Source organism: Aythya ferina (assembly GCF_964211825.1).
Source record: "Aythya ferina genome assembly, contig: HAP1_SCAFFOLD_207, whole genome shotgun sequence".
NCBI lineage: Eukaryota > Metazoa > Chordata > Aves > Anseriformes > Anatidae > Aythya > Aythya ferina.
The window spans coordinates 129,396-145,792 of NW_028181326.1; the positions used below are offsets into that span (position 1 = coordinate 129,396).

The 16,397-nt window shown below is 61.6% G+C and overlaps 3 protein-coding genes across 3 annotated transcripts; 1 reads left to right on the forward strand and 2 right to left on the reverse strand.

Moving 5' to 3' along the window:
• Positions 1-26: 26 nt before the first annotated feature.
• On the reverse strand, positions 27-5,769 carry LOC311428957 (uncharacterized protein). The gene is made up of 9 exons (XM_084540160.1): positions 4,651-5,769; positions 4,075-4,481; positions 3,827-3,888; positions 3,503-3,656; positions 3,061-3,317; positions 2,772-2,857; positions 2,366-2,511; positions 1,933-2,029; positions 27-1,792 (listed from the first exon to the last, which is right to left on the reverse strand). Exons 2-9 carry the CDS (start codon positions 4,298-4,300, stop codon positions 1,306-1,308), a joined length of 1,515 nt encoding a protein of 504 aa, XP_084396286.1. The 5' UTR covers positions 4,301-4,481; positions 4,651-5,769; the 3' UTR covers positions 27-1,305.
• Positions 5,770-7,124: 1,355 nt separating this feature from the next.
• LOC311428954 (monocarboxylate transporter 13-like) lies at positions 7,125-11,382 on the forward strand (the record flags this gene model as incomplete). Its single annotated transcript, XM_084540157.1, has 4 exons — positions 7,125-7,317; positions 7,628-8,038; positions 8,980-9,720; positions 10,646-11,382. 4 exons carry the CDS (start codon positions 7,125-7,127, stop codon positions 10,834-10,836), a joined length of 1,536 nt encoding a protein of 511 aa, XP_084396283.1. The 3' UTR covers positions 10,837-11,382.
• A 138-nt stretch (positions 11,383-11,520) lies between these two features.
• On the reverse strand, positions 11,521-15,104 carry LOC311428955 (arf-GAP with coiled-coil, ANK repeat and PH domain-containing protein 1-like; the record flags this gene model as incomplete). The annotated part of the gene is given in 9 exon segments (XM_084540158.1): positions 11,521-11,740; positions 12,052-12,101; positions 12,203-12,313; positions 13,025-13,134; positions 13,229-13,401; positions 14,030-14,169; positions 14,831-14,895; positions 14,897-14,926; positions 15,035-15,104. Coding segments are annotated over 9 exon segments (850 nt in total), but the record flags the coding sequence as incomplete, so codon positions are not given.
• Positions 15,105-16,397: the final 1,293 nt, after the last annotated feature.

Sequence of the window (16,397 nt, forward strand, 5' to 3'; positions counted from 1 at the left end):
ATTATGGGATCATCCAGGGGCAGACACAACCCCGTGATCCCCGGGGAAAACCCAAAAGGGGCCAAAGCAGGCCCAAAGTTGGGCTGAGGAGGCCACCTCCAGGCCAAGGTCTGACTCAAGGAGCCAGCTCAAGCTGTGGCTGGGCTCAACCTGCAGAGCCAAAAATGTGGACCTGGGCTGAAACTGCCCCGTGGTTGACCAAAGGGGTCGCCTGGCACCCAAAGGGGTCCCTCTCGTGTCAAGGAATGGCTCTAAAAAACCGTGGGTTCCCAATTGCTCCCAACATGATGGGATGTAGGCTGCAGCGGAGGCCCTCCATTGCAGCCCACCCATCTTGTTGGCCAAAGCTCAACATCCCGGGCCGTGGTGGGTCCCCAGAAGGGCTGATGGCCTTGGGAAAGGGTTTGTTGGCCATTTGTCCACATATGTGCCCATTTCTCAACATAAATGAGGCCGAACTGCCCCATGGTGGCCAGAGGGTGGAGCCTTGGGGTGGTGGTGTAGGGATGTGGGTGTCTTGGCCCCCACTGCCGCCTTGGGTCCTGCTTTTTGTGGGATGCTGCAGTGGTTTTGGAGACTTTGAACCTGTCTGGAAAGCAACCTTCACCCCCCTCCTAACGAACGAGCCTCATAAAAAAAAAATCAACAGCCTTTTGTGATTTCATCGTGTTTTCCTCCACCTCCTTCCTGAGGCCATTGCGTCAGGAAGAAAGATGGGTATCTGCAAAGAAACAGAGACAATGTTAATGTGTTTTTTTTTGTTTTGTTTTGTTTGTTTGTTTTTTTGACTTCTTTACGCTCATGCACACCGTGGGGATAGCTTCAAGTCCTGACAATGAGGCCAGGACAGCCATTTCCCTCATTTTTTCCCTCCTATTTACCCCATACTCTAGCCAGCAGCAGATTTTGCTCCTAAACTCCGCTGGTCCCACCCAAAAAAAGTCTTTCTCTTCCCCAAATGCATCGAAAGCAGCACCCAGCTGCAGAAAAACCCTCTCCTCTGTGGCCAAGAGCTTTGTTAGGCCTTCCAAACCCTGAAAAATGTGCCCTGCTGTTTTCTTTGGGTCAACAGAAGATAGAAATTTAAGGACTTGAGTCTAGTGATGAAGGAGACAAAGGTTTTGGGTTGGATTGAGCCAACCCATGGCTCAAAACTGAGATCCCTTTGGAGAGACCCTGCTGTCCCCATAACTCTGCTTCCCTACAAGGCTTGAGCCCCCCAAAATGACGTCGATGTGGATCACGCACCTCTTTTTGCCAACTCTGATGGCCTCCTTGCTAGGTCGGGCGATCAAAGCCTGGGTTTCAGGGTGGCTGGGGCCACAAAATGGAGAGCCCCGGCCCAGTTTTCGGTGGTTTGGGTTGGGCTGACATGGGTCTTCTGGGCGTGGGTGACACCGGGTGGGTGCTCTCGGTGCTGTTCATTGATAAGATGTTTTTCTGAGGTTCCTTTAGCACCGTCCAGAAGGTCTCAGGCCTGTTCTTTAACCTTTCGGCTGCCTCGTCTCCCGGTGGCTGCAGCCTGTAGACGTTGTAGGTGGGTTCCTCCGGGAGGCTGGCCTCGGAGCTCGCCGGTGATAACACGCTTATCATGGGAAATGACAGCTCTGTGGGTCCTGGAGGCCGGGGGATCTTTTTGGTTGTCAGGTTTTCTTCCTCACAGGGAGGAAACATCCCCACTCCTCTTCCTTGTTTCTGCCTCGAGGCTCCGGCTGTCTTTGCCTGTCCCGTCTTGCCTTTGGGCGCCGATTTTCCGTCCTTGCGAGACGGCTTCTCCGGGATCGCTGGCAGCCTGATGGAAGAACAAAGAATCCACGATGGTTTTGGGGTCGCATCCTGCACCCCCCCCATGCAGCACTGGATGCTGCAGCCCTAAAAGTTGGGGGGGCTCCTGGCAGCCTCATCCCACCCATCCGGAGCCTCCAGCCTCACCTCAAGGGAGCCTTCCTCTGCTTCTCCATTTCCCCCTCGAGGGCTGCTTGTTCTGCTGCCTCCGTGGGGACAAGGGAAGGAAGCCCGAGACCTTTGCCTAGAATCGGGAAGGAGAGGTGTTAGAAGAACATTTCTGTGATACTGCCATCCCTGGGGACACGCCGGGTGCTGAGGCTGCTCCCCGAGGCCCTCCTTGGCACCAGCCCTCGCCCAGCTCATTTCTAGGCCTCAGTATTTTTTTGGGGCCAAGTTCTGGGAGAAAAGAGCTGGCTACAGCCAATTTTAGGGGGTGTCTTCATCCCCGTCCTCCTGCAGCGCCCAGGGCCGGGCACATCAGGCACCTCGCACCCGGGGGCTCCATTTTGGAGGCCCAGTGACAAGAGGCTGTGGTGCAAGGCAGAGCCTTTGGGTGCTCCGCGATGGGTTTTCTCACCAGAAGTTGGTTCCCTGTCCTTTCGAGAGGAACCAGCAGCTGCTTTTCTTCTCCCAGCTTGGCTGAGAAGAGGAAAAGCCCCTTCTTTCTTTTTGTCCTTGGCGCGGTCCTGGGGCGTTTTTTTGAGCATGCTCTCCATTTCAAACCTGGCAAAAGAAGACATCAGCGTGACCCAGGGCACTCCACAATCACCCGTTTTCACGTTGCCATAAAAGCCCCATCCCCAAGGTCCATCCTGGGCAATGGGCTCATCCAGCAAAGAAGCCCAGGCCTCGACGGGAGGCAGGCGCTGCCTCAATTCCTCCGTCTGCCCCCATCAGATCCACCCCACCGGCTGGGCACCCATGGGTGCAAGGAGAACACGCTACTGAACCCAAGCAGTGACCACAGCCACAAATATACTCACAAAGGGAAGACGATGACATGTTTAGAGGAGGTCAGGGAGGCCAAGGGTGTCACCCGCGACACCACCATGTTCATCAGCTGGGGGATCTGCAATGGAGGAGAATGGAGATGGCAAATGTCCTCCGCCTGGCCTCCACTCGGTCATGGAGAAGCCCAGGGCTTGGGTTGGTTGGCCACCCCAAGAGGTTGGCCAAGAGCTCCAACCCAAGAGGTCTTGGTGGGCCAAGGGCAAGCATTGCTGCTGCCCCCTTGTGAGGCTGCCCAGGCCGTGGGGAAAACAAAACCCTCACCTTGAAAAGAGCCTTCTGAAGGTTCTCCTTCCCGGACAGCTTCTCCAGGAATTCATAATAGAATTTCATTTGCACTCTTGTGCTTTCAATGATGAGCACCCCCATGTCCTTCAGGATGAGGGCGATGTTCTTCCCCTTCCCCAAGCAGCGAGAGATGAGGGACATGGTGCCCTGGATGCAGCTGTCCACTCTCTGCGAGGACATGTAGACGTTGGCGGCCACCTCAGGGAGTTTGAGGGGCTCCAGCTCCTTATGGCCTGGAAAACGACACGAGAGGGATGGAGTCGGTCACCAGCGGCCCTTCCCCGCGTGTTCCCCAGTGCTGCTCATGGCAGTCGTCACCCAGAAAGGCTTCGGTTTGGGACCTGCTCCGTGCAGGCAGTGCTTTGCTTCTGAGAAGCACCTGAGATCCATGCAGCAAGGGATTCCTGCACCCTCTTACCTGGCAGGTACTCCTTGTCAGCTGTGAGGCTGTGGGCAACGATGAGGTTCCTGGCCAGGCGGAACGTGGGCATCAGGAAAGTCACAGTCTTATTCCCGTCCTTGATTAATCTGGGGACAACGTCGAAGGAGCCAAGGGCAGGAATTCGGACGCCCTGCAAGTGGCAGAGAACAGAAAGAAAAAAGGTTAAGGATCAGATACCGCACCGCCTACCACAAGCAACACCGCACTTGTGCGATACCTGTGGGTCCCTCGGTGGGGCCTTTTGGGGTGAGTTTCCTGCTTTTAAGGAGGGGAATAAGGGGGACGGGGGTGCCAACCCACCTGGCCCAGCTGGAGGTGTTCTTGGATGTAGGATGACACAGCATCCCAGATGCTTCTTTTCTCTGGAAGGCAAAAAAAAATCAGGTCACGCACTGCCTCTCGTGGCTACCACCCTTCCACCACCCCAAGACCCTGCGTTACGAAAAGAGCCATCACATCCCCGACCCCAAAAAGAGACCCCCGCAGAGGCTGGTTCCCCCCCCAGACATGGCTGAGCTGCAATCCCGCGGTGCCAGGGGTGCCCCTACCCTTGAAGGTGATGTTGGGCATGAGGTGCGAGACCTTCAGCCCATCCCAAAAGCGGACCGGGCTCCGCCTCGCGTTGGTTAGCACCTCATCGGCAAAAGTCACGCGTTTCTTGATCATTGCGCTCGCTCTCCGGATACTTCTCCAGAGTGAAGAGCCTGGCGCCGCTCCCCCCCCTTTTATACCCTGCCGGGCGATGACACGGGCACCGCTCCATTGTGACATCATTATGACGTCATCACCTACGTCATGACTGCCAATATAGCCACTGTCACCATGACCACCATCACCATGACCACCGCTAACTTGACCGACACCAATATGACCACCAATATGACCACCAGCAAGACCATCACCAACATGACCGCCACCAACACGGCCGCCATCAACATGACCGCCGCCAACACGACTGCCACCAACATGACTGCCAATGTGACCGCCAATATAACCACCAGCATGACCACCATGATCACCAGTATGACCACCAACATGACCATCAACACGACTGCCAACGTGACCGCCAATATGACCGCTACCAACATGACCGCCGCCAAAATGACCAGCACCACCGTGACCACCACCAACATGACCGAGCCCTTCAGCACCAAGCCTGTCGGAGTTTAAGAAGCATTTGGATTGCGCTCTCAGTCACAGGATCTGAATTTTGGGGTAGACCTGTGCGGAGCCAGGAGTTGGACTTGATGATCCTTGTGGGTCCCTTCCAACTTGGGGTATTCTGTGACCACCACGATCACCAATGTGACCACCAACGTGACCAACGACACGGTCACCACATTGACATGGGTCATAAGGGACAAAAAGCTCCCAAAACAGAAGACATTTTATGGCCATGCCTATCGCATTTAGAACCCCAGACTGAAGTTTGGGGCATGGAAGCGACGGTTTGCACCCCAAAACAGGCTTTGGGGCATGAAATGAAGTTTTAAGTTCTCGAAATGAGGCTGTGGGCTATGAAAATAAAGCTTTAGATCCTAAAAATTAGGCTTTGGGCTCTGTAATGAGGCTTTGTATCCTAAAAACGAAGCTTTGGGTCCTATAAAATTGAGGGGTTGGGCCCTAAAATAAGGGTTTGGGGCCCATGTTGAAGGCTTCATTCTTAAAAGGAGGCTTTGGCCTCTAAAGAGAGGGTTTGGACCCTGAAAATGAGGCCTTTGACACTGGAAATGCAGCTTTTAGTACATCAAAATGGGGTTTTGTAGCCAAAAATTAGGCACTGGATCCTAAATATGAAGCTGGGAGCTGTAAAAAAAGGCCTTCATCATCGACAGTGAAGGTTTGGGGCCTGAAAATGGGGCTTTGAATGCTAAAAGTGAGTCTTTAGGCCCCAAAATGGGTGTTTGGGCCTAAGAATGCAGGTTTCAACCCCAAAAATAATGTTTTGGGCCCTAAATTTGAGGATCTGGACACGAAAAATTGAGTTTGCAGCTTAAAAGGGAGGCTCTGGACTCAATGCAGCTTTCAGACACAGAAATGAGGATTTGAAGCCTAAAATGAGAGGTTTTAGCCTAAAAATTGTAAGATCCAAAATGGAGCCTCCGGGGCCTAAAAATACAGGGCTGAACACCCAAAATGAAGTATTAGGCCCCCAAAATTGGGGGTTTTAGTCTCCAAAATGAGGCATTAGGCCTCCAAAACTGGGGGGTGTAGTCCCCAAAATGAAACATTAGGCCCCAAAATTGTCGGTTTAGCCCCCCAAATGAGGCATTAGGCCTCCAAAACTGGGGGGGTTAGCCTGAAAATGAGGCATTAGGCCCCCAAAATTGGGGGGTTTAACCCCAAAATGAGGCATTATACCCCCCCTAATTCCCCCCCCCCACAATAAGACCCCCCCTCAAGGGGTTCCAGGTGCCCCCCCCCAAGTGTCTGGGTGCCCCCCCATGACACCCTTCCCCCCCAGGACCCCCAGATATGACCCCAACCATGGGACCCTCGTGCCCCCCCCCCCCATAGGACCCACATGACCCCCCCCCTCCCTTTGCCCCCCCCCCCAGAGTCGCAGCCTCCCACTGTCCCCTCCCCCTTTGTGACCTTTGCCCAGGGAGGGGGGGGGGAATCCCCATGATGGGGGGGGGCCGGGGGGGGTCGATCATTAACAGAGGCTCACGGAGAGGCTCTGGGACCCCCCCCCCCCCATGGCTGGACTTTGCCCCCCCCCGTGGCTGTCCCGAGGCTGAGCCAGGTAGGGAGCGGCTGGGGACAGCTGGGACCCCCCCCCGTGCCCCCCCCCCAAAAAAAAATCACCTGGTGTTGTGTCCCCCCCTCATCATCTGGGAGCCCCCCCCAAAAAAAGCTGGGGTCCCCATTACCTGGGACCCCCCCCCAGTTACATGGGACCCCCCCCCATTACCTGGGACCCCCCCTCCCAGGGCCCCCCCCTGTTACCTGAGACCCCCCCCCCCCACAATTTGGGACCACCAAACACCTGAGACCCTCCCCCAAAACACCTGCCCCCCCCCAAAAAAAAAAAAAAAACCACACCTTGGACCCCCCCCAAACACCTGGGACCCCCCAGCCCCTGTTACCTGCCCCCCTCCCCACCCACTTGTGCCCCCCCCCCAATTCATCCTGGTCCCTTTTTGCAGCCGCCTGCTCTGCCGTGGACACCCGAGTGCCCCCCCCGGGACGACTGGGCCCCCCCCTTGTCCCCTGTGTCCCCCCCCCCCATTACCTGGGTCCCCCACTAACCTGTGACCCCCCCTTCCCCCCCCCTTGTCCCCCCTATCCCCCCATATCACCAGCCCCTCCCCAAAATTTGCCCTCCCCCCTTGTCCCTTGTGCCCCCCCCATCACCAGGGTCCCCCCCTAACCTCTGACCCCCCCCTTGTCCCCTCTGACCCCCCCTTGCCCTCCCCCTTGTCCCCTGTGTCCCCCCCCATCACCAGGGTCCCCCATTAACCTGTGCCCCCCCCGTCCCCTCTAACTCTCCCCCCTGTCCCCCCCCATCACCCAGCCCCCCAAAAAACTCGCCCCCCCCCCCTTGTCCCCTGTCTCCCCCCCCCTTGTCCCCAGTGCCCCCCCCCCCCGCTGGGCGATGGCGGGGGCGTCCCCGCCAGTCCCCTGGGGGTGGGCGGTGGTGGGGGGCGCCTTCCTGCAGTCGGGGCTGGTTTTCGGGGGACTGCGGGCGCTGGGGCTGTGCCTGGAGGCGCTGGGGGGGTCCTTCGGGGGGGGGGCAGGGGCCGTCGCCTGGGTGGGCTCCGCCGCCATCGCCGCGCTGCAACTGGGCGGTGAGTGGGGGTACTGGGGATACTGGGAGGGCTGGGGGGCCCCTCAGCCATGTTCCTGGGGTCCCAGTGCTACCAGTAGGAGGGTTGGGAGGATACTGGGAGGATACTGGGAGGGTTGGGGGGGGTCTCACCTGTTTCCCCAGGGACCCAGAGCCACCAGTAAAGGGTTTTAGGGGATACTGGGAGGATACTGGGAGAGCTGGGGGCCCTTCACCCGTGTTCCTGGGGTCCCAGTGCTACCAGTAAAAGGGTTGGGAGGATACTGGGAGGATACTGGAAGGGTTGGGGGCCCCTCACCTGTCTCCCTGAAGTCCCAGTGCCACCAGTAAGGGGGCTTGGGGGCTGCTGGGAGGGAATGGGAGCACTGGGACCCCCTCCCCTCTCTCCCTGGGGTTCCCAGTCCCACCATTAGGACGTCCTGGGGCAAATGGGACGCACTGGGAGCACCCTACCCTTCACCCTGGGGTCCCAATCCCACCAGTAAAGGTCCCTGGGAGGCACTGGGACCCCACCCCCTCATCCCTGGCTCCCAGTCCTCCCAGTAAACCCCCCCCTGGGGTCCCGCTCCCCGTTGCAGGCCCCCTGGCCAGCTCCCTGAGCACCCGCTTCGGCGCCCGCCCCGTGGTCATGGCCGGGGGCTTCCTCACGGGCCTGGGGTTCCTCCTGGGGGCCTTCGCCACCCACCTGGCCCACCTCTACCTCAGCGTGGGGCTGCTGGCGGGTACGGGGCCGGGGGGGTGGGCGGCGGGGTGAGGGAGGGGGCGGGAGAGGGGTTGGGTGACCTAGAACATGAGGGTTCCCTTGGGTGAGGGAGGGAAGGGGTTGGGTGACCTAGAACGTGGAGGTTCCCTTGGGTGAGGGAGGGATGGGGTTGGGTGATGTGGAGGGGTTGGGTGACCTAGAACGTGGGGGTTCATTGGGTGAGGGAGGGATGGAGTTGGGTGATGTGGAGGGGTTGGGTGGCCTAGAACGTGGGGGTTCCTTGGGTGAAGGAGGGATGGGGTTGGGTGACCTAGAACGTGGGGGTTCCCTTGGGTGAAGGAGGGAAGGGGTTGGGTGACCTGGAGGGTTTGGGTGACCTAGAACATGGGGGTTCCCTTGGGTGAGGGAGGGAAGGGGTTGGATGATCTAGAGGGGTTGGGTGACCTAGAACGTGGACGTTCCCTTGGGTGAGGGAAGGGTTGGGTGACCTAGAATGCGGGGTTCCTTGGGTGAAGGAGGAATGGGGTGGGGCGACCTAGAACTTTACAGTTCCTTGGGTGAAAGATGGCTCAAAGGGGACATGGGTAACCTAGAACATCCTTGACCTGGACCACCCCAGCCTATTGTGTGACCCCCATCATCAGTGGGGGGACCTCAGATGGCCCCAGGCCATTGGGACACCTAGAACATCCCAAACCATTGGGCAACCTAGTCCACCCCAGCCCATTGGGTGACCTAGAACCCCTCCCTCCCCCCGACAACCGAATGACTCAAACCACCCTCATGCATTGAGTGACCTAGAACCCCCCCCCCAACTAAACGCCTCAAACCACCGCATCCTGTTGCGTGACCTAGAACCACCGCTCCAATTGACTGCCCTTATCCCACCGTAAACCCCTCCCACCCCCCCGCATTGGCCAGCCCCGCCCAGAACCCGCCCCCCCCAACCTTTCCCCGCAGGCCTGGGCTGGGCGCTGGTCTTCACCCCCTCGCTGGGCACCGTGGGCCGCTACTTCCCGGCGCGGCGCGCGCTGGCCACCGGCTTGGCCATGTCGGGGGCCAGCGTCTCGGGGTTGGCCCTGGGACCTCTGGTCCCTCTTCTGCTGGACACCTACGGCTGGCGGGGGGCCCTGCTGCTCATGGCCGCCGTCTCCTTCAACCTCCTGGTGGCCGGCGCCTTGCTGCGGCCTTTGGACGCCTCCAATGAGTCGCCGGCGCCGGCGCGGGTTCAAGGGGGGTCGTGGGGGCTGCTGCGGCACGGCCCCTTCCTCCGCTACGCCTTGGCCTTCGTGCTGGTGGACGCCGGCTACTACGTGCCCTACGTCCACGGGCCGGCCCGCGCCCGCGAGGTGGGGTGCGACGAGCGCCGGGCCGGGCTGGTGATGGCGGCGACGGCGGCGGCCGACGGCGGCGGGCGGGTGGTGGCCGGTTGGCTGGCCGCCCGCCCCGCCGCCCCTTTGCTCCGTCACCTCTTCGGTTGGTCGGCGCTGACGGGGCTGGCGCTGCTGCTGCTGCCCTTGGGGACGTCCTTCGGGGGTCTCTTGGCCTTGGCGTTGGCCTACGGGTTCTGCGCCGGCGCCGTGGTGCCCCTGCAGTTCACCGGCGTGGCCGAGGTGGTGGGCGCCGGGCGGCTGCTCCACGCCATCGGCCTCATGCAGATGTTGGAGAGCTTCGGGTCGCTGCTGGGGGCTCCCTTCGCCGGTAGGAAGGGGGCTCGGTATGGGGCCGGGGGTGCTGGGAGGGGTTGGGGGACCTAGAACCGGTCATAGGGGGAAGCCAGGAGTGGTTGTTGGCCTGATTTTCGTCATTTGGGGGCAGAAAATGACGCCACCGGCGTGTTGTGGCGTTGGGTGACCTAGAACCCATCACTGGGGGCATCTGGAGTGCGTTTAGGGGGCCCGTTCTCCGTCCCCATGGCTCATGGGGTCAGCAATTGGTCACGGTGGGCCGGGTGACCTAGAACCCACCACGCAGCACACCTGGGAGGGGCTTCTGACCTCATTCCCCATCGTTCTAGATCACGAAACAGCACAACCGACACAATACAGGGGTTGGGGGATCTAGAACCAGTCGTGAGGCACCCCTAGGGCCCGGCTGGGGGCACTTTTCCATCCTCGTAGCTGATTGGGTGGGCGATGACACGTGGTGGGGTTAGGAGCCCTAGGATTGGCCGCGTTGGGCAGCCTGGGGGGCTCCCGGGCCCGTTTTCTCACCATGGGCCCAAGACCTCGAGGTTTGGGCAACCTTGGCCGTGCTGGACGTTCTTGGTGCCCCAACAGGCCTGGGGTACCCCTCAGAACCCACCCCCAGCAGACACTGGGCGGGTTCTAGGTGCCCCAACCCAGGTGTTCCTGGTCCCCCAACCACTGGGTTCCCCTGGCAGTGTCTGGGGGTGGTTCTAGGGGGGTTCTGGGGTTCCAGGTGCCCCATCCCACACGTTCCTGGTCCTCCAACCCTTCAGACGTCCCCCTAGCTGGTCTCTGGGCTGGTTCTAGCTGGGTTCTGGGTTCCAGATGCCCCATCCCACGTGTTCCTGGTCCTCCAACCCTTTCCCACCTCCCCCCAGTTGTTCTCTGGGCTGGTTCTAGGCGGGTTCTGGGGTTCTAGGTGCCCCAATGTCTTTCAGGTTGGCTGCGGGACCTGACCGGGGACTTCACAGCCTCCTTCCTGGCTGCTGGCGCCTTCCTCCTGGCAGGGAGCCTCCTCATCCTCACCCTCCCCGGCTTCTTCCGCACTTCCCGGGGTGACGGTGGCAAAGGGGGGGGGCACGGCTTGGCCCCTGGCGAGGCCCCCACGGTTTCCCCCTCGGCGCTCTAGAACCAGCCACGTTAAACCCGCTGCTCCCCACAAAGCTCGGCCTGGGCTCCGTCCCTCCTTTGGCACCCAGGGGTGCGGGTGGAGGGTGGGTGTCACCCTTGGGGGGGGGGTAAATTGAGGATGGGGTGGGGGGTACCCCATGATAACACAAGGGGGGTGGGGTTCTAGGTAACACATTGGGGTTGGTGTGGGGTGACCCAGACAGGATCCGTTTCAGGTGATGGGTTTGGGTTCTAGGTCCCCCAACCCCCAGCTGGTTTATGTGAGGAATTTGGGGGGGGGTCCCGGTTCCAGGTAACCCAACCAGGATCCAGTCTAGATAACGGATTTGGGGAGGGGGCCACCCCGCCGGGAGCCATTTTGGGTAGGGAGCTGCGAAGGTCGGTTCTTGGTGACCCCGCCAGGGCCCATTTTAGCTCACGTTGGGTGCTTGGTTCTAGGTAACGCAACCGGGGCCTGTTAGAGATGGACCATCCCGGGGGGGGGCTGGTTCTAGGTAGCCCACCCACAGCTCATCATGGGGAGCAGATTTTTTTTGGGGGGGGTTCTAGAGGACTCATTTTGTGCCCGTTTTGGGGGGGCGGGACGTTCTAGGTGCCCCAATTAGGGCCCATTTTGGGGGCGGTTCTAGGTAACCCAACTAGCCCGGTTCTAGGTACCGCATCAGGAGATGTTCAAGGACCGTGGCGGGGGGGAGGCCGAGGCATGGCTTTATTCTATTGGTAGCTGCCTGCGAGGGGGCGGGGCCTTGCCCAGGGAGGCGGGGCCTTCCTAGAGGGGGGCGGGGCCAAAAGGGGGCGGAGCTAGAGGGTGGTGAACTTGTTGTGGGGGCGGGCGAGCTTCTCGGGGTGGTCGGAGGCCATGAGGGAGATGTCGCGGAAGATGTCGAGGTAGGTGTCGTCGCCTGCCGGGGGGGGGTGGGCGTGGGTGGGGGGACCCCAAAACCGGGGACCCCCCCTTGGAACCCCCTAAATTCAAGGAAGCCCCCCCACGGCCCAAACTCGGGACCCCCCCCCCCAAAAAAAACCCCATTGTGCCCCCTCCCAGTTGAGGCTCTCCCCCCCTCTGAACTCGAGGATAGCCCCAAATTTCAGGACCCCCCCCCCATTTTTTATTTCCCAGCCCCCCCCCCCCAAACCCACTCCTCTGCCAGGAGCCCCCATCCCCAGGTTCACCCCAAAACCCAGAGCCCCCCCCCCAAAAAAAAACACCCACCAGTCTGCCCCTGGGCAGCATCCAGCTCCCGCATCTTGGCCAGCCGCAGCCTGAGGGGGAGAAATTAGGGGTGGGGGGTGATAGGGGGGGTGTTCCCCGCACCCAAGGGTGCTCCCCCCCCCCCCACCCCGACACCCAAGGGTGCACTCACAGGGTGACGATGTCGGCGTTGGCCAGCTCGATGGCGATGGTGAGGGCGTCCTTCCCCTCCGCGTCCACCGCATTCATGTCAGCCCCCCGCTTCAGGAAGAGGCAGGCCAGGCTGGAATTTGGGGGGGGGGAGATAAGATAAGATAAGGACCCCCCCCAAAGGAAATGGGACCCCCCCCCAAGGAATTGGTGCTGGTCACCCATCCAGGAACCCAACGGGGCAGCCCCTGCTTAGCTTCCCAGCTGGCTGTGCTAGGGGTGGGCGCCGCCACCATTCATAAAATGGGGGCTCTGTGAACTGCCCTCCCAGTATGGGACTGGGGGACACTGGGAGCAGCAGAGGAGCAGGAAAACAACCCCAATAAACCACTGAGGATCCCCTGGGGGGGGTTAAAGTGTGTGGGGGGGCTGATTCAGGACTGCAATTAAAGGGGATCCGAAACAGTAGCAGTCACCCATCCAAGAACCGAACGGGGCAGCCCCTGCTTAGCATCACCAAGTGAACGTGGTAGGGGTGGGCGCCGCCTCCATTCATTAAATGGGGCTGAATGAAGGGTCACCCATCCAAGAGCTGAACATAGCAGCCCCTGCTTAGCTTCGTAGCCTGCCCCATTAGGGGTGGGCGCCGCCACCATTCATTAAATGGAGCTGAATGAAGGGTCACCCATCCAAGAGCTGAACACAGCAGCCCCTGCTTAGTTTCCCACCCGGCCATGCTAGGGGTGGGCACCGCCACCATTCATTCAATAGGGACACCGAGCAGCACCCCCCTGGAGACCCCCCCCCACCCCAGTTCCCCTCCCAGTCCCTTACTGGGACTCACCCAGTATGGCCCAGCATGGTGGCGTGGTGCAGCGGCCCCCGCCCGCGGCTGTCGCTCTGGTTGACGCTGGCTCCGTTCTGCAGCAGGAACTCGCAGGCCAGCAGGGAGTTCTAAAGGAATTTGGAAGGGGGGGGGGGGGGTACAAATTTAGGGGTGCCCCCAGCACCCACGGTGGGGGTGTCGCTCCCGGGACCCCCCCCTTACGGCGGCCACGGCCTGCAGCAGGGGCGTGCGGTTCTCCTCGGCCGTGTTGACCCAGCCGGGGTCGGCGCCGTGGGCCAGGGCATCGGCCATGGTGGGCAGGCGGCGGTGCTGGGCCGCCCAGTACAGCAGCGCCCCGGGGTGCAGGTTGGGGGGGCCCTCGGCCTCGCCGGGCTCTGGGGAAGGGGGCGGGGAAGGGTTAGGACACGCCCACAGCGCCCCCGGACACGCCCACCCGCCGCAAGCCACGCCCGGTTGTTGCAAAGCCACGCCCACCCCCAGCTGAGCTCGCCTGGATCCATTGAGGAAAGGGGGAGGTGGGGGGCAGGAGCCCCGCCCACCTGGTGAGGAGGCTCCGCCCACCCCGGAAGCCCCGCCCACCTGGTGAGGAGGCTCCGCCCACCCTGGAAGCCCCACCCCTTGTTGCGAAGCCCCGCCTCTCCTCCCCAAACCACGCCCCTTCGACATAAACCCCGCCCCTCCCACTGCAAGCACCGCCCCTTTAAGGATAAACCCCGCCCCTTTAGCCAAACCCCACCCCTTGGCTAAGCCCCACCCCTTCACAAACTCCACCCCCTGCTAAGCCACACCCACCACAAACCAACCCCTCTTAAGCTTCACCCATTGCAAGTCCCACCCCTTCATAAGCCCCGCCCCCTCATAAGCCCCGCCCCTTGGCTAAGTCCCACCCACACTAAGCCCCGCCCCCTACCCTAAGCCACGCCCCTACCCTAATCCCCACCCCAGCACCAACCCTGACCAGCTCAAGCCCCGCCCCCGCCCCGCGAGGCCCCGCCCCCTCACCCTGGGCGCCGCGGTGGGCGGGGCTTCCTCGGGGGGCGGGGCCTGTGCGCGGGGGGCGTGGCTTGGCGCCCCCCCCCGGCAGGCGGGTGACGAATTTCTTCTCCACGTACTTGGCACGGATCCAGTCCTCGCGCTGCTCCCTGGGGGGGCACGGGGGGGTCCTGGGGGGGTCTTGGGGGATCTGGGGGGGGCTGGGGGGGTCCTGGGGCGGGTCTGGGGGCGTCTTGGGGGGTCTTTGAGGGGTCTTTGAGGGGTTTGGGGGGGTCTGGGGGGGTCTTGGGGGGGCTGGGGGTGTCCTGGGGGAGTCTTGGGGGGGCTGGGAGGGGGCTGGGGGGGTCCTGGGGGTCTGGGGCGGTCCTAGGGGGGCTGGGGAGGGTCCTGGGGGGGGGTGGAGGGGCTGGGGGGTCTGGGGAGGGTCTGGGGGGCTGGGGCAGTCCTAGGGGGGCTGGGGAGGTCTTGGGGGGGGCTGGAAAGGGGCTGGGGGGGTCCTGGGGGGGCTTAGGGGGACTGGGAGGGGGTTTGGGGGGGTCCTGGGGGGGGGTCGGGGGGGCTGACAGGGGGCTGGCAGGGACCGGGGGGGGTTTGAGGGGGTCTTCGGGGTGTTTGGGGGGGCTGCGGGGGTCCTGGGGGGGTCTTGGGGGGGCTGGGAGGGGGTTGGGAGGGTGTTCGGGGTATGGGGGGGGTGTTCGGAGCCCCCCCCCAATTTAGGGGTGCTGGGGGTGGTCTTGGGTTCTGGAGGGGATACGGGGGGGTGCTCGGAGCCCCCCCCCAAAATTTGGGGGTGCCGGGGGGGGGTCTCACCGGGAGCAGCCGGGCTGGGGTCTCTTGACCCCCATCTCGTCCACGCGCGCCTCGTAGATGCGGTTTGAGCGCCCGGTTCCCCAGCTCGCACATCAGCTTTATTTTGGGGGGGGGCACCCATGGGTGTCACTGCGAGGAGGGGGGGTGGAGACCCCCCCCGGACCCCCCCTCGGTGCCCAGTTCCCTCCCAGTGCTCCCAGTTACCTTCACCAGTTCGGGTTCCCACGAGTCCAGCGTCAGCGAGCGCACCTTGGAGAAGTGCACCCCCAGGCTCCTGGGGGGGGGGGAGGTAAGGGGGGGGGCCCAAAATCCCCGGGGGGGGGGCCCCAAAATTATGGGGGGGGTCCCCGAAATTCTGGGGGGGGGGCCCGAAATTTTTTTGGGGGGGTAGGGGCAAATTGGGGGGGAAAATAGGGGAGGGTTTGGGGGTTTTGGGGGGATTTTTTTGGGGGGGGTGTGAAGGGGGGGGGGCAAAAATCCCGGGGGGGGGGCCCTAAATTATGGGGGGGGTCACCGAAATTCTGGGGGGGTCCCCGAAATTTTTTTTGGGGGGTAGGGGACAAATTGGGGGAAAATGGGGGAGGATTTGGGGTTTTGGGGGGATTTTTTTTTGGGGGGGCGTTAAGGGGGGGCCCCAAAATCCCGAGGGGGGATCCCCAAAATTCTAGGGGGGGTGCCCAAAATTCTGGGGGGGTCCCCGAATTTTTTTTTGGGGGGTAGGGGGCAAATTGGAGGAAAATGGGGGAGGGTTTGGGGGTTTTGGGGGCTTTTTTTGGGGGGGGGTGTGAAGGGGGGGCCAAAAATCCCGGGGGGGGGCCCTAAATTATGGGGGGGGTCCCCGAAATTCTGGGGGGGGGGGGCCCGAAATTTTTTTTTGGGGGGTAGGAGGTAAATTGGGGGAAAATGGGGGAGGGTTTGGGGGGGCTTGGAGGTTTTGGGGACTTTCTGGGGATTGGGGGGATTTGGGGGGATCCTTTTGGGTTTTGGGGGATCCTTTTGGGATCGGGGGGATTTTGGGGCTGGGGGGGACCCTTTTGAGGTTCGGGAGGCTATTTTGGGGTTGGGGGGCCCCTTTTGGGATCGGGGGAATATGGGGGGGATCCTTTTGGGTTCAGGGGGATTCTTTTGGGATTGGGAGGATCCTTTTGGGATCGGGGGGATTTTGGGGGCTGGGGGGTCCCGTTTTGGGGTCGGGGTCCCCCTTTTGGGGTTCAGGGGCCCCTTTTGGGGTCAGGGGAACCATTTTGGGATCGGGGGGATTCTTTTGGGTTCGGGGGGTTCCTTTTGGGTTTAGGGAGATTCTTTTAGGTTCGGGGGGATCCTTTTGGGATCGGGGGGATTTTGGGGTTGGGGGGGCCCTTTTGGGGTTCGGGGGCCCCGTTTGGGGTTAGGGGGCCCCTTTTGGTATCGGGGGGATTTGGAGGCCAGGAGGGGATCCTTTTGGGATTGGGGGATTCGGGGGGATCCTTTAGGGTTCTGGGGGATCCTTTTGGGATCGGGGGGATTTTGGGGCTGGGGGGGACCCTTTTGGGGTGGGGGGTCCGGTTTTGGGGTACCTGTGGATGCC